Source organism: Oculina patagonica, chromosome 6, assembly GCF_052425735.1.
Source record: "Oculina patagonica isolate OP01 chromosome 6, crgOcupat, whole genome shotgun sequence".
NCBI classification, from domain to species: Eukaryota; Metazoa; Cnidaria; class Anthozoa; order Scleractinia; family Oculinidae; genus Oculina; species Oculina patagonica.
Window position 1 is genome coordinate 16,901,651 of NC_135763.1, and position 24,199 is coordinate 16,925,849.

A 24,199-nucleotide genomic window follows, 5' to 3' on the forward strand; every position below is an offset into this window, starting at 1 on the left:
GCTCTAGATGCAGTGAAAACTCTCATTGTTTCACTGTTCTCCGATACGAAAATATAATTTAAAAAAATAGAAACTAAATCACGTGGGATAGCCATAACAAACCAATTTCTGTATTACTAATTTGTTGCAGATGCGAAGAGAGAGGTGGGTGATACTGCGTTTGTTAAGACTTTTCAGTAATTAATATTAATTATGCTTGGCAACTTTCAGACACATGGAACGTTAAGCAACCACAGGTAACCAAAGCGTACTATGAGAGTTTGTATGGATGTACTAAGAAGGCTTGTATGGATTTGAAATAAAGTCGAGAAAATTATCCCTTTTTACCGGTGAAAAGTTATAATGAAACTTTAAACCTTACCTGGTGTCACGTTTTTGTATTTCTAGTGCTTTAGAAAGTCATACGCGCGATTTTCGTCTTAACCGTACGCAACAGACGGTTAAGACGAAAATCGCGCGTATGACTTTCTAAAGCACTAGAAATACAAAAACGTGACACCAGGTAAGGTTTAAAGTTTCATTATAACTTTTCACCGGTAAAAAGAGATATTTTTCTCGACTTTATTTCAAATCCATACAAGCTCTTATAGTACATCCATACAAACTCTCATAGTACGCTTTGGTTACCTGTGAAGCAACCTTTTTTGTGAAACCAGTAGCCAGCTTTTGATCTGAGTAACAGCAGTATCAAACGAATACTACCGACGCAGTTTCTTTGACCAGAAGGATTGCGGCCTCTGGGGACAAGAATGGAAAATCTTCAGAAGTCTTCCGAAAACCTACACCCCCTGTAACCAAGAGAATAACTCTTTTCAAGTAAAATCAAGCATAAAGTTTAAAATCGGTATTCGTTTACAAAAGGCACAATTTGGCAAGGAACGTACGGTGCAGCTTTTAAATATCGGGGCAACTTACGAGCAGTTTGCGTGAACACTTTGTCAAACAGTCTTCGCCTTTTTCGATTTATCGCTGATGATTCATGTACACACTGCAAGACTAGCTGTGAAAGTTAAGCCGTTTTGATTTTCTTTACGGTTGATAAATGTTCACCAGTTTGCTATATCCAATGGTTTCAGTTTGTCTTAGGCTTGTGACCTAAATTGCAGCTTCAAATTTACAAGCTTTATTTTAAACCTTGGCTATCTTCCGTGAACTGTACATTGTAGATCATTTTAAAATTAAATATTATTTTGGGCAATTGCCGAATGCAGTTATTTTGATTAATTTTATGAACAGAGAAATGACAAAGCCAGGTCCCGACGGTTTTACAAGTTAAATGCATGCTCTTTCTCTTGTTGAGAGTCTTTTTGCATTGATTCTGCAGAAGAATACATGTATGCAGTGCACATGTGAGCTAATCAATTTTTTGGGTCTGAACGAGTGGCAAATTAAAACTCTACCCCACCCCAAACAGTTGAAATTTGCAAGGGTCAAATTGTTGTACGATACATGAAGCATGTATCGTTTGGCGGCAAACATTGGCGAGGTTGATCAGTCGGACGCGATCGAAGAAAATGCCACCGAAAAAGAGCAAAGAAACACAGGTATAGTGATCGTGTAAAGGGTAGCACAATAGTAATAAGTCTTAACAGTTGTTGTGTATGTTTATCGAGCTTCAAATCTGAAGATCACTGTAGAAAACTTGTACACAAGACTTTTGTTTATGATCTTACTCGCACCCGTTCAGAGCCTGTCACCTGCGTGTTTTAGCATAAAGCTATCTGCGTGAAAATAATGTAGTTATTAGGTCCGTACTCGTTTTATTTTAGTTTATTTTTCTTGATGAATAACATCTAGATTGTTTAGAAGGCGATCATTGATGAGGCCGAAAATGTCGCTCAGGACTACAGTTGAGCAGGAGGGCATTTTGCGTGCGCATGCGTCGATATGGGCTAGTGCGCACGACAGAGAAGTTCTGCTATCGATTGTTTACATATTTTTCACAATTTATGGCCTAATTTTTAGCTCAAAATAAAAGGTGTTTCAAGTTTTATTTGCTGTATACGATACTAAGAGTCCATGCTTTATCTTCTGACAACAACAAGCATACTTTGGTGTCGGCGTGCCGTTTATCTGATCGACTTTGGCTATGTGTATTAAACATTGCGCGTGGACAAAATGGCGACCGAATGTCGAGAACCTAAATACCTTGCCCATGTTTTTAATAGCCGGGAGATCTAAACGGACAAAGCGCTACGGCTACTTAGTACTAAAATATAAAACAGCAGTTTTAACTATACGATGTTATAATCAAGTATCCCGGGTTTGAGCAAATGATCATGATTTTGTTCAGATTTTTTATAAAACTGCAATTTCATCGTTCTCGCGATGCAAAAATCTCAAAATCTAACCTTGATCTCCAGCGTCTACCGATGATATATGGAGCCTGAAGTACTTGAACTATCGTCTAATGCTGCGAAGGTAGCGTTAAAAAATGGTCTATTGTGGTAATTTTTAGCTTTCTTTAACGTACGTTCTCGCTGGTTTATTCTAACAGAGAAACTATCGTTTGTGATTATTTCCTTAAACTTAAGCATTGGTCAAAATAACTTCACATTTCGATGTACCACAATTATTCCGTTGAACAAGAAAAGAATTTCTGAGATCGGTCTTAATTTCAAAGTGTTATGGTAATTCTTTGCTGGTAGACTATTTGTTTACATTTCACTATGTTAATTAGTACATTTTTGGCTCCTTTATCAAAATCTAGCCTTGATCACCAGTCAAAAAATAGCATGAAACGAACAAGCGATATATATATTTTTCAGAAACGTTCTAATAACTGCTGCATAAAATGTCTTAAGAAATAATTTTTAACTATAAACAATGTTATTTTCAATTTTTCATTCAACGTTTATTTCTTTAAGATTGATGTTCGTTCTGTTATAACGACTGTTTTACTTCTGTGTCGCCTAAATGTGATTTAAAGAACTGCAGTTTTTGTTCCAGGAAACCTTGTTTGCCAGTCGAGGGAAAGTTGGCTTTGCTTTAGAGTCATCAGTGAGGTGCATTATTATGTGCAGAACACCCAAACATGTCTTTCCCCTCAGGGAAAACCCTTTCCTTGGTGGCCGTCCCTTTAGGCAAAAAATCTCCCGACAAGCTATAATATTGCTCGCACTCTGCCTGTATTACAGCAATTGATTTGATGTGAAGTTTTGATCCTAATATATCACACTCCAGCACACGAATAAATGTTTTCCCCTTTTACGGCCTGTTTGATTTTTGTCGGTGAAGGCTTTCCTACCTGTCCCACATATTTTCCCCATTATTTGCAACAACAATCCCGAAGCAGGCAGGAAAATCTGCTTTATAAGAGCCTTGCCACACACAAAACACTTTTTCTTATCGAAATTTACGTCTATATTAAATTATGTGACGATAAACAGTTCAAAAACAAAGTTTGAATCTTCCGCGCCATTTTTATTCCCAAGATCACGCGGTCTTTGTACAGCGGTTGCACGCATGCGCCCGCAAAATGCCCTCCTGCTCTACAGTTGTAGCTTCAAAGCGCTTGGCTTGGTAACCGCTCGGTACATGATGCACCCATAAAGTTACTCTAGCAATTATGGCAAAATCTCACAATCTTCTCTGAAAATAAAAAGAGCCATTTGTGGTGGCTTGCAAAAGAGCCCAAGGCCCTATGTGAGGTGAACCATTAGAAAATAAAAATTAAAATAAAACAATATTTATTAATTAAATTAATTGCGTTTGACTGAGGAGAACGCATACTATTCGATGCCATTCGATTTCGCGGTTTGATGCCAATTTGGACTGACTTGGAAAGATGGCCTGGACATCAGGTGAGAAGACATTAAAAAGCAATTAATTGCGTCACAGCGATGTCAACAATGACATTGAGCTGCAAAGACAGCACGCGCCAAAAACAATTCAATGAAGCTGATACCCGTAGGCTGTAAACAATTTAATATATAGATTTAGGCAAGCCTAAAAGCGGAGCACCCCAGTTAATTATTTTGCACTTTATTGAAACCTGAATTCAAGCCATTGTACAATTTTAAGGCTAAGAATATAATATTCGTTTTATTTTTTTTTTATAAATATTAATATTGTTACTTGCTTTTTTTTTTACCGTGTCCCGGGGGGGGGGGGGAAGAGGTACTCCCTAAAATTTACTAAAGGGGTGTGCCACTGAGTCGCTGAGACTCTGGACCTGTTCCAGAGAAAAACGGCTCAATTTGCGACCCTGTTCCAGACAATATCCACAATGAAAAATATATGAAGATAGATATAAAAACACTAGCATACATCACAAAGCGCTCACTTGACTTTGTCTGTGGCTTGGAGAAAAACCAATGAGAGGAGCGGAGTTTCATAGCTAAACTTGATAGTGTTCCACAGTCAAAAGGGTGATTTGTATACCCTGTTTCAGAGTCAGAGAGGCAAAAGGCACACCCTGTTGAGCAGCACATACCCGTATAGCCCTTATATGGGAGTACCGTATACAGCAACACCAAATAAGCCGAGAACAAACAAAATCAATCAAAACGTTTTAATTCCACCGACAGCATTATGATCCAGAAGTCTGGATGGGAAATTATGCTGCAAAACGGGTAATTATGTAACCTTCGTGTAGATAAGGAGGGGGTAGTAGGGCTGCATGTTGGGGTAGATAGGCATATCACGTGGTAAATTAGCAAATCACTTAACATTTAGAGTATAAAGGAAATAATATACATCTACATTAAGAATATGGTTAATTTTCTTTTTTTCATTCATTCGTTTTTATTTTCACTATTTGCCTATATTTTAATTTTGAATGGAAATGGCAGAGGTCATACATGTAGCAAAGGGTTTACAGCATATTGCCATAAGCTAATGCCAAGCAAACCGGAGTGAAAGCTAACCACAAGCAAACTAGAGTAAAAGCTAATCCCAAGCACACCGGATGAATAAAGCTAACTGCGAGCAAACAGGGGTGAACCTAACTACAAGCAAACCGGAGTGAAACTAACTGGAAGCAAAGAAGGAACATTCTGTAACCCCATCCCACCCCCCCCCCCCCCGCCCCCAAAAAAAGGATGATAGCACCTTTTTTACTTTTACATGTCTTTTTGAGTCCCCTTCCTCTTAAGGGGTTTCACTTCACTTACAGAAATAAAAAAACAAAAATTCTGGGAAGATAGAATATTGTTTGTGAGTCTCAAACTCAGTTTTGTTCTTTGATTACGCAGAAAAAATAGAATCATGTTTGCTTGTGTATAAAACTATGCAAGAAAAAAATATAGCATCAATACTTTAACTGCTCTTTTAAAAATTTGTATGCTTTATTGTACACATTTTTGTGGAGTCATGTTACCCATTCGTCATGGAGTTCACAAAGTAAGCAAATGAGTCACAATTTGGTTGCTTCATGGTACCTAATGGATACTGCAAATTTTATCTGGCTTTAGAATATTTCACTAATTTTAACATTATAGCTGTTCTTATAAATTGTACACAGCATACAACACATAAGAATGAAATTGGTATTGCATATTGCTTGCAATCACGATTTTAACGTCTATACTTTAGAATTACAGTACCACCAGTTTCAGCATTACCAATCCAAATTCAAATTATTAGATTGCTTTTTAACTCCACTACCTCCCCCAAGGTCAACCAAAGATCTTATGATATACAGTAGTTAGACAACTACATGTAAGTCCTGTGTAGTCGAGGGCTCAAAATATTTGGACACTTACAGGTCATGTTAACCGGCCAAAGAGATTTTAGCTTGGTCACATGTGGTTTCTTACCAGCCAAAACATTGAAAATAGAAATTTTAAACTCCCATTCATTTCTGCTGTTACTGTTTTGGCTGCATATTCTTAAAAAGATCACTTCATAATGCCCTTGTTACATCTAAAAAGATGTGAAAGAGACAGGTCAATCAAGAAGTTGTTTTCTGAAGTACACTGTAAATACGTTAACATTTAAAATATAAACTTTGCTCATTTGCAGCTTTTCTTGATTTCAATTTACATGTAATTTACTAGTCTCTTGAAAATGGCATCATGAAGACACCCAAACATCAAGCTGGATAATCTTAATCCTTCCTGTTTTCTTTTGATGTCCTTGTCCACATTCTGTTTTTGTGTCTCTGAAACTCATGTTAACCCTGAAAAAAGTCAAATGCCACAGATTAAATTAAAATTGATTAATTGGCATGAATATCAATAATTTATAAAACAAAACACTTAACGCAAGCTTGTATAAAGTGAAGCAAAACTACTGGATGCGAAAGGATACCTTATATATTTAACAGAGATGTATCAGCACAGACTATTTTTTTTTACTGATAACTGCGAAGTCAACTACAGAAAAAAACCCTGGTAACTCAAACTCGGATAACTCGAACAACCTTGCTAACTCGAACTCACTTCCATTTCCCTTGGATTTGACCCCACTTTTCAGTCATTTTTACTCGGTTAACTCGAACTCGGATAACTCGAAAACCCCGCTAACTCGAACTAAATTTTGTTTCCCTTTAACAAAATTTGGGTCAAACTTTTTACCCTGATAACTCGAATTCCGGAACTTGCAACTCGCAACGGTTGCCCATTGATTATAGCAATGAACAGATCATGTATTTGACAGTCATTTTCCACTATTAACAAAAGAATGTGTGGTCGCTTTAGAGTTTCTGGCAAGATAAGTTCAATTTGCACAGTACTGTATACTGAAGTGCTTAAAAATCAGTAAACTATCAATTATTAACTTGGCAAATAAAATATTCAATCAACCCCGCTAACTCGAAAAACCCCGCTAACTCGAACTCATTTTCGTTTCCCTTCAGAGTTCGAGTTAGCAGGGTTCTACTGTAAATATTTTAATAAACTCAAAGCATCACTGCAAACCCTTACACCCCCTCTTAATTAAAAGGTTTGGCCTTTAAATACTCCCCCTCCCCTCTACCCCTATATATACATGTACATGCATAGGAAAAACATTGCCACATCTTAAAAGCTTTTCTCTTAACAGTAATACTAAGATTTTTAAAGATACACATTTAATTAATAATAAGTTTGCATGCACAGCTGCATACAGTGTCTAAAATGGCATGAATTTACTCACAAAGATTCCAGTTTTCCAGTAGTCATTAACCTTTGTTGTGTGCATTTTCCAAATTCCACAACAAGATTGTGATTTTTTTATGACAAATATAACATTTACTGTTGACATTCTGAATGAAACCAGCAAAACAGACCTCAAAATCTCAAAATTGTTGACATTGTTATGTAATCCACATGAACGCTCAATAGTGAACAGAACTACATGACAAGTGGATTATTTAATATATTTGGGAACGAAAGAGCTAAGTAATAAAGCTGAAGTTTATTTACTCTGACTAAATGAACAGTAATTTTACCTCCATCATGAATATCAATAAACTGCATACACTGAATCGATCTATTTCACTCGGAGTTAACGAAATTCCAGGTGCTTCGTGCAAACTGACATCACTTTCATTCTCATCTCAGCTGCTCTTCCAGCACTGTAAAACAAAATAATCATATCACAAGCATTTAAAAATCGTAAGCTTTATTTTCTTCGAGATGTGTTGAAGTAATATTCTTTGTGAATTCGTTACTCGAAGGCCCAACAATTATTTGTTTACATAATCAAATCCTCCTATTTGATCAGTAAAACCTGGTAAAACTGAATTTTAACGAATAGTATTTTTCAACATTGTTCATGTCACAAGCAAATGCTTAGTGGCGAAAGCAAGTAAAATGTGCCGTAAATATAAGCTTACAGCTTTGCGTATAAATGACGGAAACACTGCAGTTTTGTACTCACCTTCACCAGTTGGCCGCAGTAGGTACACTCGTCTGCTCGTTTTATCTCCGTTCCCTTGTTCTCCGCTATTTCTTTGCCTGTTTTCTCGGCACCTCTCTTGCTATTTTAGTCGCTTTTCTTCGCTACTTTGCTACCAGGTTCGACAGGCGCTTTGCTATACTTTTTCGCCTGCTTTCTGTCCGGGTTTTCTGGATCTCTCGCGATCTCTTTCCCGTCGCAAATCGCTTAAACCCTGTTTCCTCGAAGTTAAGTTTACCCTGCTCTCGTTTGTAGTCATCGGCATAACAAGGAGCCAAAATAAATATGTTTGTCTCAAGTTCTAACTTTCAGACTAGCTGAATAGGATTTAAAAATACGTAGTAATTTTGAAAATTTCTTTGCCAATAGACCTCACACTGCAAAATTATTTCGCGCCAGTACTGCGCGAGTTGTCAAGACCTTTCAAGATCCCGGATGTGCGCAACACCGTACGTACGCCGCCGTACGCGCCTGCGAGTCATGCCGCTAGCCATGATGACCATGAAAACTCGGATGCATGGTTTCCTATTTTTTTTCATGTGTTTTTTTTTTTTCATGTGTTTTTTTTTATGGGTATGGTGCTCCGCTCTGCGGCCCTTACGGGCCGCTAAGGAGCTCCGCTATGAAGCAATTAATTGTGTCATAACAACGTAGTCAAAGAAAATTAATAGACAATGAACGATTCGATAATTGAGCGTAACCTTAGTTTCAACAGTTTGAGCAATGTTGTTTATTTTCTGCATGCAATTTTAATTGTAGTTTGAACATCCAAACAGATCTGAAATATCATGAGAACAGGAAAACATTATATCATACTTGCCACTCCTTACACCCCATTACCTTTAGCTTTCACTCCAACCCCCCTCTCTTATCACCCCTCCCTGCCGATTGCACTCTCCTAATTTCCAATTAATACTTGTTAATTAATATTAATGAGAAAGTAGGACAGTTTTAACACCCAGTTTAAAGAAAAACAGAGTTAGAGCTGTGCAATTCTATTGATAACTAGGATTAAATTCATTCGTCCTAGCAGAGTTCTTTTCATTTATTAGGCCCTCAACCTTCTGCCTTAAGAGCATTCCATAGAAATAAAACCTGCATTCAGATTTTTGTCAGACTTTGCCTTTTGATTGTTTATCTTATAGGAACTATAATTTTGAAAAAAAAAAAAAAAGAAATGGGGATACCCTGCTCATTGTAGGAGCAACAGCACCTTGTTTATACCAAGTGAATCCTTATAATATTACCATTATTATACATGTAGTTGCGATTGCTGGCTGAATTTAATACCCTTACAGTTGTTACTTATTCCACACTGAGACTTATTCCATATTACTAAATTTAAAACAAAAGAGAAAAATGAAAGGTCACCTCACTCGCGAGGTCTAGTGCCGTACAGAAAAAGCCACCATTTTTAAATGTGCACGCGGCAATTATGCAAAAAAATATGCACTCAAGGGATGTGCAATACAATACTGGGGAATAACCTTAAAGTATACAGTATTAGTCATCCTCTGTGTAAGAGTCTAGTCATTAGTTACAAGTCTAGTGTTTTCTCGTCTTTCTACCTTCTGTAGTTACCTAAATTAGGTAACTACAGAAGGTAGAAAGACGAGAAAACACTAGACTAATTAGGCTAATCAATTAGGCTAATTGATGCTGATAATTATTTCACAGGGGGCTAAGGGAAAAGGGAAACGCCCTGCAGGGACAAGTAAAGCTGATGACAAAGGGCCAAAGTCTAAAAAGGCAAAGAAAGATAGCAGTGAATCTGAAGACTCAAATGAAGCTGAGGAAGAAGAAGAAGAAGTAGACTTTGCATGTGCAGCTACAAATAAGTAAGTGGATAAATTACTGCTCCCTTCATTAACATGCTAACCCTGGATGAAAATCCAAAGTAACAGTTGTGTTTTTCCCTGCCAAAAAGTCATTGCAGTACTGCTCAAAAGTAAGTAGACAGTCCCTTTTAAAAGCCTTGATCCTCAAGACTCGAAACTTGATTCTGGAAACTTGAATATTTTGAGTTTCAAGTCTTGAGTTTAGAATTTCGAGTTTGAGTCAATAAAAATAATGAGCTTTTTGCTTGAATGATTCTTGAGTGTTGTATGCAGTCAAAGATAGCGAGCAAGCTACTCATCTCTTACAACAGTCATGCGCTTAAGAATTTAAAACTAAATATAATACATCCCCGATATTAATTTAAACGTGATTTAAAAGCAGTCATGTGTGTTGTGTTGTGTTTGTTTGTGCCATATCTTAGGGTGAAAACAATAAACCTTCCCAAGTTTCAAAATGCCTTAAAAATAGATACAAGCAAAAATGGATTGAAATCTGCCAATCACAACCAACAGATGTGACGTTTTGAACAGTTGAAGTGACTGTTTCCTGAGAGATTTGGTTAGATGTTTGTGGGTGGTGAAAACATAAAACTGTTGATTGAGCAGAGTTTTGCGTTATTGAAATGTGCAGTAAACAGTCTAAAGGTTCCATTACCAAACCAATATTGTTAACTGCCATTCTTGTAAATCCTAGTCGTTACTACATACCAGTAATTGTATACATGAAATAAAATGGATTCTTAAAAACATAATACTTATTACATGAAATTTTCGTGCCACTTTGATTTTGCGAATTTTACGATTTCAAAAAAAATTGCGAAATTAAAGTGGCGCAAACAATAAGTGTCGCGAACATAACATGACGTGAATATTAAGTGACTCGCATATGTCAGTAATCAATGTAAATGGATGTTGTTGTCAATTGACTCACTTGTAGACTTTAATTGTGAGAACTGCTCTGTTGTTGCTATTGCCGAGATTAAGTCCCCCCCTGCGTTTTTGTTTATTTTGACGTTATTGTTCCTTCTATGAAGTATTTTTATATAATTCAAAGGCATGTCAAAATATATTGCCAAGAAAATATTAATTGTGTCTCACTCAAAAACGCGAAATTAAAGTGATTCAAAATACAAAATTTTCGCAAAATCGCGAAATTTAAGTGTTGTGAAATATGTGCACCTCAAAATCGCGAAATTAACGTGTCACGAACATTTCATGTAAAAAGGTAGTACTGTTGTATTTTCTTTCAATCTTAATTTGAGTCCTGCACTTTTTTTTCTCAGAAAGTGGAACATGAAAATTTCTAGCTGGAATGTGAATGGAATTAGGGCTTGGATGGTAAGTAAGGAATGTGCTTCTTTAAGTTGACCCAGTAGAAAAACTACTGCAAAAAAAATGTGTCTGAGTAAAATTCTACATGGTTTTTGCTTGAACTGTGTCTTTCAGAAAAGTGGCTCCTCCTTGGCATATGTAAAAAGAGAAGATCCAGATGTATTCTGCATACAAGAAACAAAATGCCAAGAAGATACTCTCCCCAAGGTCTTTATAACCCTTCAATTCTGATTACTTTATATTTTCTTTAAAAAATAATTCAGATTATAAACACTCAGATTATATTGGACTAACCCAAATGACTGTCATTCAAACAGTTAAAAATGTCGCTGTTCACCCTTAACAGTTTTAAATGTACATGTACATAAGTTTTCCACTCCGAACAGCTTAGGTAGCACAGAGTTCGTACAGGTCCTGGAAAACCTCCAGGGAAAGTCCTGGAATTTTATTGTGGCAAATTCCAGGACTTGAAAAGTCCTGGAAAAAGACCACTAGGTCCTGAAAAGATATGGAAATCTGCTAAACTCATGCAATACCTGAATTATCAGAACTGACATTATAAGAAATGCAAAGACATTACAGCAAAAAGATATTGAGATTTTTGGAGTGAAATGGTTAATGTGAATTTTGGAGTCCTGGAAAAATCAATCTGAGTCCTTAAAAAGTACTGGAAATATTATTGTTTGAGAAAAAGGGAAAGAACCCGTAGCAGTGTTGCATGTACTGTACCTGTAGGAAGCATGACATCTTACACTAGCTTGTGAACATGTATATATTTTAAGGAAGTAAAATTTCCTGGATATCACACTTACTGGGCACATGCAGAGACAAAAGGCTACAGTGGTGTTGGGTGAGTTTTCATTTGTTATGTTCATCACAGACTGTTGTAATGCACCTGTACCCTTGTAATTCAACTGCACTGTAACTGTGACAAGGTACATTTGCAGTGGTATGCAGAATTTAGTTAGGGCTTGCAGGATACTTCAATATTACATTTGTATGCAAAAAATGTACATTTTAAGTTTTAACATTTGAGACTGTCTTGAAGTTACATCTAAATTTGAATAAATTATTTCTTTCATTTCAGACTTTGTAGCAAGACAAAGCCTAAAAAAGTATCATATGGCATAGGTAAGAAAAATAATGACATATTAAATGTCAAACCTCTGCTTACTGACTCTAACTTGTTTTATAGGTGGCTACCTGTATTAATTTACTAGCAAGGGCAGGGCTCAAAATAATTTTTGGATACTGACCGGTCATGTTGACCGGCCAAATCAATTTTGCACGGTCATGTCTCGTTTTTGACCGGTCAAAATATTGAGTATTTACTTTGAAGCAATAGCCTATTCTGCCAAAAATTTCGCCTCATAAGCTAAAACACTCGTTGTTAAAGAGTACAAGGCTTAAACTGAAATGTTTTGATCGCTAAATGTGTCATTTTATTATGTTCGCTTTTTGAATTTCCATTTCTTCTGCGTTCTACTCTACATAAAACAAAATGCTCAGTAGCCGTAATGTTATATTACTCTGCATAGTTTTACATTAGTTAACGACTTACGGGTGGAGGCGATCTTGGTTGTAAGCACTTAACTGGTCTTTACTACCGAACACTAAATAGTAATAAAAGAGTAATAGGACATATGCCCATGCTACAAGTGAGATGACTGTGCCTTTGCTCGGCATGTAGGAAGAAAGGAAACGCCAACGGCTTCATGTCAACTGTGGTCAGTAAAAAGGATAAATTACGTCCTGGACTTTTAGATATCTTTCCTGTATCATGCGATACCAATATCAAGCTAGGGGATTAACAAACTAACCGCCGTGAAAAAGATTTCACATTCGTCCACAACGCTTAGCCAACCAGGCCTTTCAGTAAGGGTGTGCCGGAAGTTTAACATGTCTTTTGTTGCTTTTTTTGGATCTCTCCAAGTTTTCAACGTCGCCTACAACAGATCGAAACAGAGAAGCCCGTTCTTATACTATGCGGTGCCTGATTGAGGTACTGAAATATACTTACGGCAAAGAACTTTTAATCATAGACATCCACGGAAGTAGCCTTACACAAGAAGACTTCGATAGAGAGAAACCAGGGGGGGGGGAAGCAACTTCCCATACATTCTCTTATATGAAATCTGAGCGATGCTCTCACAACTTGCAAAGCAATCATCGGGGCGGTAGTCAGCGGATGTCTCTAAGGCGCATGAGCAGCTCCTTTCTTTGTGAACTTGCCAAAACAAAAACATGGGACCAGTGAGAGAGTTCGATTTTTTTTTATATTTGTAGTAATAAAAAAGACTTTCTAAGTTTTGACTTTAAAGCAGCGAAAATTTCTCCGAAAAGGTTCTTGGTGTCAATATGTGGTGTTTGTTATGAAATAAAACCATCACGGGAATGGTAATGAAGACGTGGCGATCGAATATTCCCGCGCTGGTCGGAGCTATTGTTCTTGCTCTATTGTTTGAGGTTGTTTGTTGACTTGGTCTTTCTTTGTTTTACTTCATTTACAATCCCCATGTGGGCCAGTTGAAAATCGTGGTACAAACATGTCAAACATTTGCATTTCAGCACTGAAAAGTAGCACGGCATCACAAAATTCTGCGTTCTTAAAACTACACGACGATGACGAAATTTTCGGATTTAAACACGCTGCTTTTAGATTTTTAGTTAAGAGAATTGAACCCCTGTATAATAAGTGATTCCACGACATAGCAGCTTCCATTTCGCGGGAAAAGATTGCCTGTTGCATCATCGTCCAAAAACCGCTGACTACATCGTGAATTGATCGCTTTGCAAGTTGTGAGAGCATCGCTACTCGGTCCCAGACCTCGTTTCTTCCCCCCCCCCCTGGAGAGAAACACTTGAATGCCATGGCTAGATATCGATAGTTATCGTTTCAATCTGTAGACGCCGGACGTGGAGACCATATTTTATATTTTGTACAGTACGAGCAAACGTTTACCGGAACTCTCTTTGACAATTAAGTAGCACCACGTCTTAGGTGGTCAACATGGGGACACGTTCAGTTATAACTAATAAGCACAATTTAAAGAAACATTGCTGATTTAACATTCAAAGCGTTTAATGATTTTATTATTATGCTGGTGAAAAACACGCTACGATGCCATGTTCATTGTTGTCTGTTTAACGTATTTACAGACGTGGTTTCCTGTTTTATTTTGAGCAAACCGCTAACAAATCCGCGTGACCGTCTCATCTATATTTTACAAATTTGTGACTGCAAGAGCCAGCTGCTTTTCAAGAAATACTGCGAATTAATTTGTGTGTGTTATTTATTTGAAAGCCGTGTACGTGACCGGTCAAAATGACCGCCGAACCAAAATTTTGTCCGGACAAATCGTCATTTTGGCCGGACATTGTCCTTTGACCGGCCGTTATTTTGAGCCCTGAAGGGTGACTCTACAACTGTAGGATTGTTCCTTAACCTAGCTGCCAATGTAAAGCTGGCAGGATTATGCATGTGAGTGCTTTGCTTTAGTGCTTGCATCCCTTCAGGGTTGGTAATTGTAGTAAAGGCTGAAGGTATGAGGTCACTAAGCCTACAAAATCAGATGTTTTCCTTGATATTATACAATGTATGTCTCTGCAGGTATTTCAGAGCACGACAACGAAGGACGAGTGATAACAGCTGAATTTGATGACTTTTATTTAGTGACAGCTTGTAAGTACCAAGGGTTCAGTCCATTTTGCGATTAAAGTGCTACTGTGATGAAATTCGTATCTTTCCTTTTGTGGCCGTTTTAACATATTAACAAGTACTCTTTATGAGAAGAAAAGTGCTTTTTATTTTTTTCAAATATCTCTTTTCTTTCCAGAGATATTCAAGTTTTTAGAATATGCAAATTAGCAAAATGATGACGTCATAGACTCAACCAAATTTTCATCCAATATGAAGAAAGTGATATCTCAGCCAATTTTTATCACAAGTCTCTGATTTTTTGCAGTAGCCTTCTGGTAGTTGTGTTTCACAATTTGAAATTAACAATTTGGTTACCATGGTGACATACTAGGTTCCAGATCCCCTGGATGCTAAAAGCTTTTCTGGCAGATTCTAGCATTCCTTTTTGATATTTGCCAATTCGCTGTTTTCACCGTTCCCATAATACATCTCGTTTACCCCCCAAAATTTTTGCATAAGCATTGTTTTCAATTTCTCTTGGGATTTACAGTGACGTGCAATCGTCCCCAGAGAAATTGAAAACAATGCTTATGCAAAAATTTTGGGGGGTTATTTAAATAAAACAAGATGTATTATGGGATCGTGAAAAAAGCGAATGATGCTTTACATGGATGATTTGGCAAGCATATGAATGAATTTGGTAGTCGTCTTGGCTGGGTTACATTTTTCCGAACTAAAAAAAATTAAATATTAAAAATAAATCGCAGGGGACTGGAAAAGAGTGGGTTGCCATGGTAACGTAATTTTATGCCAACTGAAAGTGTGTTTTCTGTAGAACTATAAGACTGCCAATTTTTATTGGTCTCTGCAAAAAAATGACTGAGATAATTCAATTTTTGTACTTAACATAAAATTGGGTTGAGTAGATGATGTCATCGGTCCTCTAATTTGCATATTTTGCGATTTTTTTAAGCTTGAATATCTCTGGAACTAAAACAGATATTTGAAAACGGAAAACGCCATTTTGAATCTTTCGTTAAAAACTCCATAAAACGACTAAAATATCAAGAGGTGAAAATTTGATCACAGTAGCACTTTAAGACACTACATGTAGGAATAGTGACCTTTTTGAATAATTATTAAATAATAATTAGTTCAGAAGAATAAAGCATAGTTACATAAAAACACTCCATTCATTTTCAAAAGGCTGTTTTACATTGATGAACCTTATTTGATTACAAGTCTCTGAATTTAACTTTCCAGTGAATTTTCAACCAAAATTTCCCAATAACTTATCAATAGGAGGAGGAGCAACTGAAAAATTGCTGAATGATATGTTCAGTTGTATTTCAACATAGCAAGTTGGCAGTAGTGGAGTGGTGGAGAATGACTTGCAAACAGTTCTTGGTTGTTCTTAAACTACAGTGTATCAAATACCAAAATGTACATGCTGTTATCTAAATTTACATATGTAAACGTAGGCCTGCAACATGTACATGTTGCTAATAGTCCATTTTACAGTTGCCTGCCAAGTGACCTGGCCTTTGAATGGTAGTGAGGCTGAGGGTGACCTTGCATTGATACAAACCTCTCTGCTTTATTATGTAAATGCAAACTAATTAGCATCAAAACAACATGATTTACAAAACAAAAGCAGTGAGGTTTGTATCAAAACAAGGTCACCTCCAGCCTCACTTCCATTCAGAGGCCAGGTCACTAAGCAGACAACTGTAAAATGGTCTATTTTCACATATTTGTTTACAACATTAATTTTTCTCTAAACCACACACAGACCACCTTTTTACAACTAACTGTGTACACTGTTTCTTTTTAGATGTTCCTAATTCAGGACGTGGACTTCCTAGGTAACCTTACTCTGTAATATCATTTGCCAGCAGTGATATTGAATAAGAATATTACAACTCTTAGGAATCTCCTTGAAATTGTAAACCTAGCGTACTAAATCTGATCACTAAGTGAAGTCAGTTCCCAACTCAATTTATCACTTCTCCTCACTAATTGCTATACATTTTGTGGTTTATCGGACAAATTAACCTTGGCATGCAATGCTTATAATAAGTGCAATTGTGGAAAGGACTCTTTGTACGCCTTGCATGCCAACACTCCTGTGTAGTACTAAGTTACCGTCACTTTTAAGAATGAAAGTGTTTGTTTTGTGTTTGGGTTTGATTGCTAACTTAACAGTTAACTTTAATCTACAAGAAGACCAAAGGCAGTGACTGTTCTGCTGTTTCCTCTAAACAGGCGTCTGTCTTTACTTAAGTGTGCGTGTTCTTTTAAACATTTTTGGAGTGTTTTTTTTTTTTAATTATTTTGGGGGCCAAAATTTTCACGCCTGTTGATTCCAAAATGTACACGTTGCCTTATTGACCGTAATTTGCGTTACTTAGTAGTAATTTATCGTGAAATGCCTCAGTTTCAGTTAATAGCCATTCAATTTTCGGTTAATACTGGTAAAACCCACGATTAAAATAATACCATCTTGCCTTGGCAGATTCTACAGTAAAAACCAAGATTAATACGTGTTTGACAGAAATGTACACATGTGGTTGTTAATCTTAGTTGCCGATCTTCAGTCAAAAGGATGATTCAGGTCCAAATTTCACTTGACCGGCCGCCATTACGAAAAAAAAAATCAAACTCAAGAACTACTTAAGGCGTCTTTATGAAGCCTTGGAGAGAGTTCGAGGTAAAAGCTCCCGCTGCTTGAGGAGAAACGCACTCTACTGATCTTTGCTCGACAGCAATTTTACGAATCGATTCAACGGGTAAACGTTTTGGCGACCTTGCTGTGTGAACACACAGCCTGGTTGTAGCAAATGGAATAGAAATTTCCTGTCATTCCGTGAGAAACGGGAAAAGAGAATTACCTTTGAAGGTATAACATTTTTTCCGAAAGTAGACTGGTGGGAAGGACCGTTCCATTTGATTTTTCACCGAAACAACCGGTTTTTCGGTACAAACGTGTTTGCAAACAGTATTTTTCTATTTTTCATCTTTCGCTCGAGACCCGTGCAAACAGCGCCACGGTCGTTGATAAAACGTTCTTGGCAAGTAAGTAAGCGCACGTGAGCTCTATTTACATATGTTTCCAGGCCATCCAATTCACAGTGCATTGAAGGATAAAAGGGTCGGCCGTTTTCCAAAAATCTAAATTCTATTTAACACGATCGAATTCATTCAAATTGGAGCTTTTTGTAGATATCTATGAACCTGATAAGGTAGCTGTTGTTCCAAGCAATGTACATGTGCCTTGACTGTAAATATCATAATAACTGTTTAAGAAAATTCTTACCTTTGCTGTATTTAACTGGCGGACAGTTTGAGCTAAATTGCACTTTAGTTTCGTGCAGAATGGTATGCAAGTGCTCTCAAGTTATCTAGTAACTGAAAACTTCATGCATTAATTCTTTAAACAAGAAATTAATTGAAGAGATAAATAGATGGATGGGAGGTTCGTGAATAATCACATTGATCAGAAACTTTTCTGTCGCTACCAAGCAGCTGTAATCACAAATGCGTGTAATAAAACATATTTGCTAATTTGTTCAAAGTAGTTTTATAACTCGTTTTAACATTTTTCACCATATTTTCTTTCCTTGCATGATTCAAACTTGTTTAGAACTTTGCATTTTTCAGTAGAGTAGAATACAACATTGAGATATCTTTTGGTAAACGTTCTTAAAGGAATAAAACATATTCATTGATATTATTTGTAATTATTTTATTGTAAACACTTAATTGTAAATATTTAACTCTTTTTGAAATAAGCAATTCAGCCTCCGGGCTCTAGATGTTTTTCTTCAATATAATTTTACATGTGATTTTACATGTGTAAGTGTCAAGTTTCAAGATTTTTTTATTGGGATTTTTAGCTCTTGTTTCCTTCCATCAAAAAAAAAAAGTCATGCCACATGAAATCAAGGTTTTATTGCGTTGCCCCAAAAAGTTCTCAAATGAATGTAAAAATTAGTGTTTGCTTTCGGATGATCACTCAATCAGTATTTGCAGACTTTGTATATTCAGCTTTACATAAATTTCATTGCACATAAGCTGCTCGGCCTCCGTTAACTTATCTCCGTTTGCCGAAAGCGAGACTTGCGTTTCCTGCATTTTTGAATTACAAGTAACGCCATTCGTGTTTGTTAAAAACAAGCCGAGAATAGTATACTCACAGAATACGAAAAATGTAAACACTTTTGTGGCTGTCTACTTTGGGCGGTTAGGGGTAGATTAATAAAGAAAATGAAGATTATTTTTATAATGGTCATGCACTTAGCTTCGAAATAGCTAGTTTACAGGCATGCCACTCAAACAGAGGAAACAAATGTTCAAATGATCATAACATGGGTAAAAATCCAAACTGGGAGGAGGCAGACCAGTTGGCTGTTTCAAAAGCGTGATTGACGAATCGGTAAACCCAGGCGACCGAGAAGACAACCAGCTATACTAACACCGTGGAATGCTTGAACTCGAAACCTCAAGATGGCAAAGCCAGCGCACTAAACAAATCGACCAGTACGATCGCTGCTTTTTGTTGCATCGTTCTTGTTTTTCTTCCAAGTGAGGTTATGTGAAAGAAATTCAATAGCCAGATAAAGGAAAAAACCTAGGCGACCGAGAAGAAAACCAGCTAGTGGCAGGGTGGCAATCGGTCACGCTGCCTCTTGTTGCTTTGATCTTGTGTTTCTTTCAAGTGAAGTGTTTTGAAAGAAATTCAATAGCCAGATAAAGGAAATCTTTCTACACTTGTGCTGTAGTTAAATTTTCCACTCAATTGTGTGATGCGACCTTCCGCGCATTTTGGCGCAAAGCGGAGCAATAATAATGATTCCAACATATTTTAAAATCCAGATTTCGCGAACAATTAAATAAGATAAGAAAATTTTGAAAATCTCCTTCAGGCCGAAATAGAGATGAATAGGACACCAAACGAAACCCGATAACTTGGCTATCGTTTCAAATAATGCCCAGGTGCCTAGACTGTAACTAAAATGGAAATTGGTTTAAGAAAGTTCTTACCTTTGTGTTATTAAATTGGCGGGCAGTTTGAGTTAAAGGAGAAGTTCACACCAGAATGGCCATCTATTTTCTTTACGCCAATAAAAAGTTTACACAAAGATATGCTATTTACCAAAATTTCAGCCTCCAACGTGCGCTATAACCGTACGAAAACTTTCCCAAAACTCGACAACTGAACGCCGCCATCTTGGAGCTGGTAAAGTATGCGTGACGTCAAAGAGCTCAGCTTGAAGTTTGGCGGGAAAATTTAAATACTCGAAACTCCTTGTTTCTTCGTAGTGGCTTTTGTTTCTCAAAATGCCTGTTTGTGCAGCTCCATTTTGCTCAAACAGAGCTTCAAGAAATACAGAAAACAAGGAGTTTGGACTATTAAAATTTTCCCGCCAAACTTTAGGCAGAGCTCTTTGACGTCACGCATACATTACCAGCTACAAGATGGCGGCGTTCAGTTGTCGAGTTTTGGGAAAGATTTCGTAGGGATATAGCGAACGTTGGAGGCTGAAATTTTGGTGAATAGCATATCTTTGTGTAAACTTTTTATTGGCGTAAAGAAAATAGATGGCCATTCTGGAGTAAACTTCTCCTTTAAGTTTGATCTGTGCAGAATGGTACGTAAGTGCGCTCAAGTGAATGTAGAACGTTTTTTGTTCTCTACTCGAGAAATTAATTGAAGATATAGATGAATGGGGGGTGCATGAATAATTACGGTATCCAGCAGCTGTAATCACAAAAACGAATATAAGCTTCCATAGTTTTGCTAATTTTTATATTTGGTATACGTTTTTTTTATCGGGGCACTGGCGGCCCAAGCTCACGATGGGAGGAGTTAAAATAATTAACATAATACGTATCTCTCGCCTGGTAGCATATGGAGGTGTTGTGTTACAACGGTTCGTTTCTATAAAGGTTTGTATGAAAAAAAAAAACGCTTTCGAATTTATAGCTAAATATAATAACATTTTGAAAATACAATCAACTTACCTCAATGTCTTGTCGTTATGTCTGTTGTTATCTCGATTCTCAGGCCGATCCGAGGCGTTTTTAGTGAGTTATGCCATTTCGGGTTTCCACTGTGGAAACCCGAAATGGCATAACGTTTGTCTCAGATAGTTTTGTCCAGGATTGCAGCTATTGCGCAAAAAATGACTTTTTCTTCAATCGCTGAACACGAGGAAAAACTCGCAAGAGAACTGGACACCAGCGCAAAACGAGGGCCGCGAGGGCTCGACCACCACCCCACACCGTTGCGCTTTACACACGCGCTCACTTCACTCGCTGTTTCTTTCGCGTTTCTTTGCGTTGCGGCTGTGAACAATCTGCCAGGTTTGTTTTATGTGTTATGTGCAGTATTATAACATCACATCCTTAGATATAAAACAGGATTCGGAAACATTTATAAAATTATCCGACTAACAGGTGTCAGCGTATTGCGATTAATAAGGCATAAGTGTGCATTTGAGAACTAAAAAGCGTGAAAATTGTACTCCAAACATGATAAAAATAAAAGCACTCCAGAAAGAGATAGACGTCTGTTACTAGTTACTACGATTTCCAGTTGAGTCACTTTTATTTGTTTCTTTTATCGTTGTCTCAGTGTACATATTTTTTATTTGAAAGCGTAATAAAGTGTTGCTGACGATATTTGTAGCGTTTGTATTTATTTAAGCATCGAGATTGTCGAGCAATGCCGTTGTTATGTTGAAACTTCGTCACCAAACTTTGTTCGCGTCTCACTCAACTGGAAATCGTAGTATTGGAGATTTTCTAATCGAAGTTGTGTATGAATTGTTTCAATGTTTTATTAATTTTTGCTATTTCTCTAAGGCTTGGCTATCGACAGGGATGGGATAAAGACTTCAGAGAATATCTGAAATCCCTTGACAAAAAGAAACCTGTTATTCTGTGCGGCGACCTTAATGTAGCTCACAAAGAAATAGGTACGAGTGCCAGGAGTCAGGAGCCCATTAATGGGCCCCTGACTATATGTAACGTGACTGTCAGAGATGTAAAACTGTCTCATTACCCAGAAAATTAGTAACAAAACAAAGTGCATGGTAGGTGGGAAATGAGTTTGTCGCTGGTGGCGTCAGTGGAATAAAATGTTTTCAAACGAGCTGAATATAGCTAGCTTAATTTCTCACAGGAAATTGGAATAATATTTCTAAACGGCATTGCCAAGGGATGCTAATAGCGAACAAAAAGACTTAAACGTTGTCTCATTCAGAGTCGCTTCGATATAGCCAGCCAATTTTCCTTTTTTTGTATTGACGTATAGTCATACGTAGTTGCCAAATAATGCTTAGGAAAATATTAGCGTTTCCAACTGAAGCAACGCCTTTCAATCAGACATGGCGCTCAAAAGAAAAGTGGCTGCGCAAAACTGTGAATGCTTTAAGTTCATATTTGGGAAGGTGAACCTAAATTACAAAGCTATTACGAAGGAAAAGTGTACACGCAGTTCCTTGTCGAAAAATCAAAACATTGACCACAAGGGTGGGCCCATCGTTCACTCTATTATTTCACCCAGTAGACGGTGGCATTCAATCACGGAACAGTCGTATCGAGCAATAACAAGAAAGTAATCTTGTTTGTATTTTTTTTTCAGATCTAGCGAACCCTAAGACAAACACAAAAACTGCCGGCTTCACTAAAGAAGAGCGACAAGGTTTCACAGAGCTGCTTGCAGAAGGCTTTATAGACTCATTTCGTCATTTTTATCCCAAGAAGGAGAAGCAGTATTCGTTTTGGTCTTACATGAGAAACGCTCGTGGTAAAAACGTTGGCTGGTATGTTCAAATCTAGTCTTATTTAGAATATTGCAAAAAACGTTTTATGAATGTACACATTGACTTATTTAGACGCAGCTTTTGCCAATTGAAGATCGACATGTACTAGAATTGTTATTCTCTATTGTGGTCTACCCGACATATTCTATATTTTTCCATTCTTGACACAACCTTTTTTCTGCGGTATACCAAAAAAATGTCTTTATCCTCGGTAAAACCTCATGGCATGCATGTAATAAGGAACTGATGGAGAACTTTGTGTGTCTGCAAGCAAGGTAATACCCCGGTAACTTGACTAATGGCTGACAGATCACACCATTACACTGTAACATGTTATGGGCGCCAGGGGCCTACGCATTCTGGGCAGTTATGCTGACTACGATCTCCTTAAGTTTTGTATTTTTGCAATTTCATGACTGTACAACTAAGTGGGACAGTGTGGCAAAACAAGGATTTTGCATAACGAGGAAAGGTCATGGAGTTTTAACCCTCAATCAATTTCTCAATCCGAGTCAATCCGTTCTAAGCCAAGCGGACGGGGTGGGTCGCATTTTTTCCTTGCCGCGGCTTTTCAAAAAGCCCTGTTGGAAAAGCCCCGTCCCCCTCTCCCCCAACACTCCCCGGGTACTGATTGACCCATCCCTTTCAACTCTTTGTATACTTAACAATTATTCCACGAGCGCGCGTTGGATATGAGATGGTAGATAACCAACGAGGCGCGTAGCGCCAAGTTGGCTATAACGATCTCATATCTAACAAGCGCGAGTGGAATAATTGTTTTATTAAAACACCCAAAGAATTGCACTATTTGAACTCCTCGGCTGTTTTCGTTGACGCGTATCGGCTACCATGTTTGTGCTCAGCGGTATATGACCTCATATACCATTGCCTGTTAACCAATCAAAACTCAGAAATTGCAATATACCATTGCTAGTTTTTAATAAGATCGAATATGCAACGGCTATCCAGTTCTCTTATCGTTGTTGCATTGTCCAGAATAAGACCCCACATCTGAAAGTCAGTGTGCTTTTTATTACAATGCCAAAAAATTCACCGGTTCATACGTACCACGAAGTCGCTGATGACTTCGTATATTGCCGGATTTTTCGTGTAGTTTTATTTCCAGCAAGAAGACTCGTCCATGTGATTAGTTATGATATTTGTGGTTTTTTGTTCGTTGTAGGCGCCTTGACTACTTTGTGGTGTCCGAGAGACTGGTACCTAAGTTGTGCGATAGCCTGATACGTCAGCGTGTTCAAGGGAGCGACCACTGCCCGGTTGTGTTACTGCTGGCTCTATAGTTAGCATGAAACAACCCTGCAACTAGCCATGCTCTCTATTGGAATAGGCGAATCTCCTTGTTTACTAATCGGTTTGGCACAGAAAAGATCCAGAAACTGGACTGTTATTCTTGAACTTTTGGCTGTTTGATATTATAATCCAAAGATAAATTGTCTCTTCTTTCGGTTGATCATTAGAAGTCACCAGGTCCGCAAAATTACGGTCACCGTTCTTTTATACCGGTAATTTTCAAAACATGGTTGCTGCAATTTATTATATATTTAAATATTTCCAGCAATGTGAATTAACCCAGAGAAAATCTAAACAACAATTTTAACAACATTTTTTCTGGTCATAGATTTTAGCAATAACCAAGTACTTTTACCTTTGACTAAAACTAAGTAAAATAGCTTGACCGAAAGTTGTAAAGATAAATAATAAAGTTTGACTTTACCGTG

The 24,199-nt window shown here is 37.4% G+C and overlaps 1 protein-coding gene and 1 long non-coding RNA gene across 2 annotated transcripts; one reads left to right on the top strand and one right to left on the bottom strand.

Annotated features, from left to right (window-relative positions):
• Positions 1 to 1,447: 1,447 nt before the first annotated feature.
• Positions 1,448 to 24,199, top strand: LOC144655912 (exodeoxyribonuclease-like). Its single transcript, XM_078516098.1, has 11 exons — positions 1,448 to 1,544; positions 9,499 to 9,659; positions 10,943 to 10,997; positions 11,106 to 11,198; positions 11,774 to 11,841; positions 12,079 to 12,122; positions 14,602 to 14,673; positions 16,466 to 16,496; positions 21,499 to 21,611; positions 22,280 to 22,460; positions 23,644 to 24,199. The coding sequence occupies exons 1-11, from the start codon at positions 1,515 to 1,517 to the stop codon at positions 23,759 to 23,761; spliced, it is 966 nt and encodes a 321-aa protein (XP_078372224.1). The 5' UTR covers positions 1,448 to 1,514; the 3' UTR covers positions 23,762 to 24,199.
• Positions 4,500 to 8,244, bottom strand: LOC144656188 (uncharacterized). The gene is made up of 3 exons (XR_013571281.1): positions 7,804 to 8,244; positions 7,373 to 7,498; positions 4,500 to 6,121 (listed from the first exon to the last, which is right to left on the bottom strand). It is a non-coding gene; the product is annotated as an uncharacterized LOC144656188 (long non-coding RNA).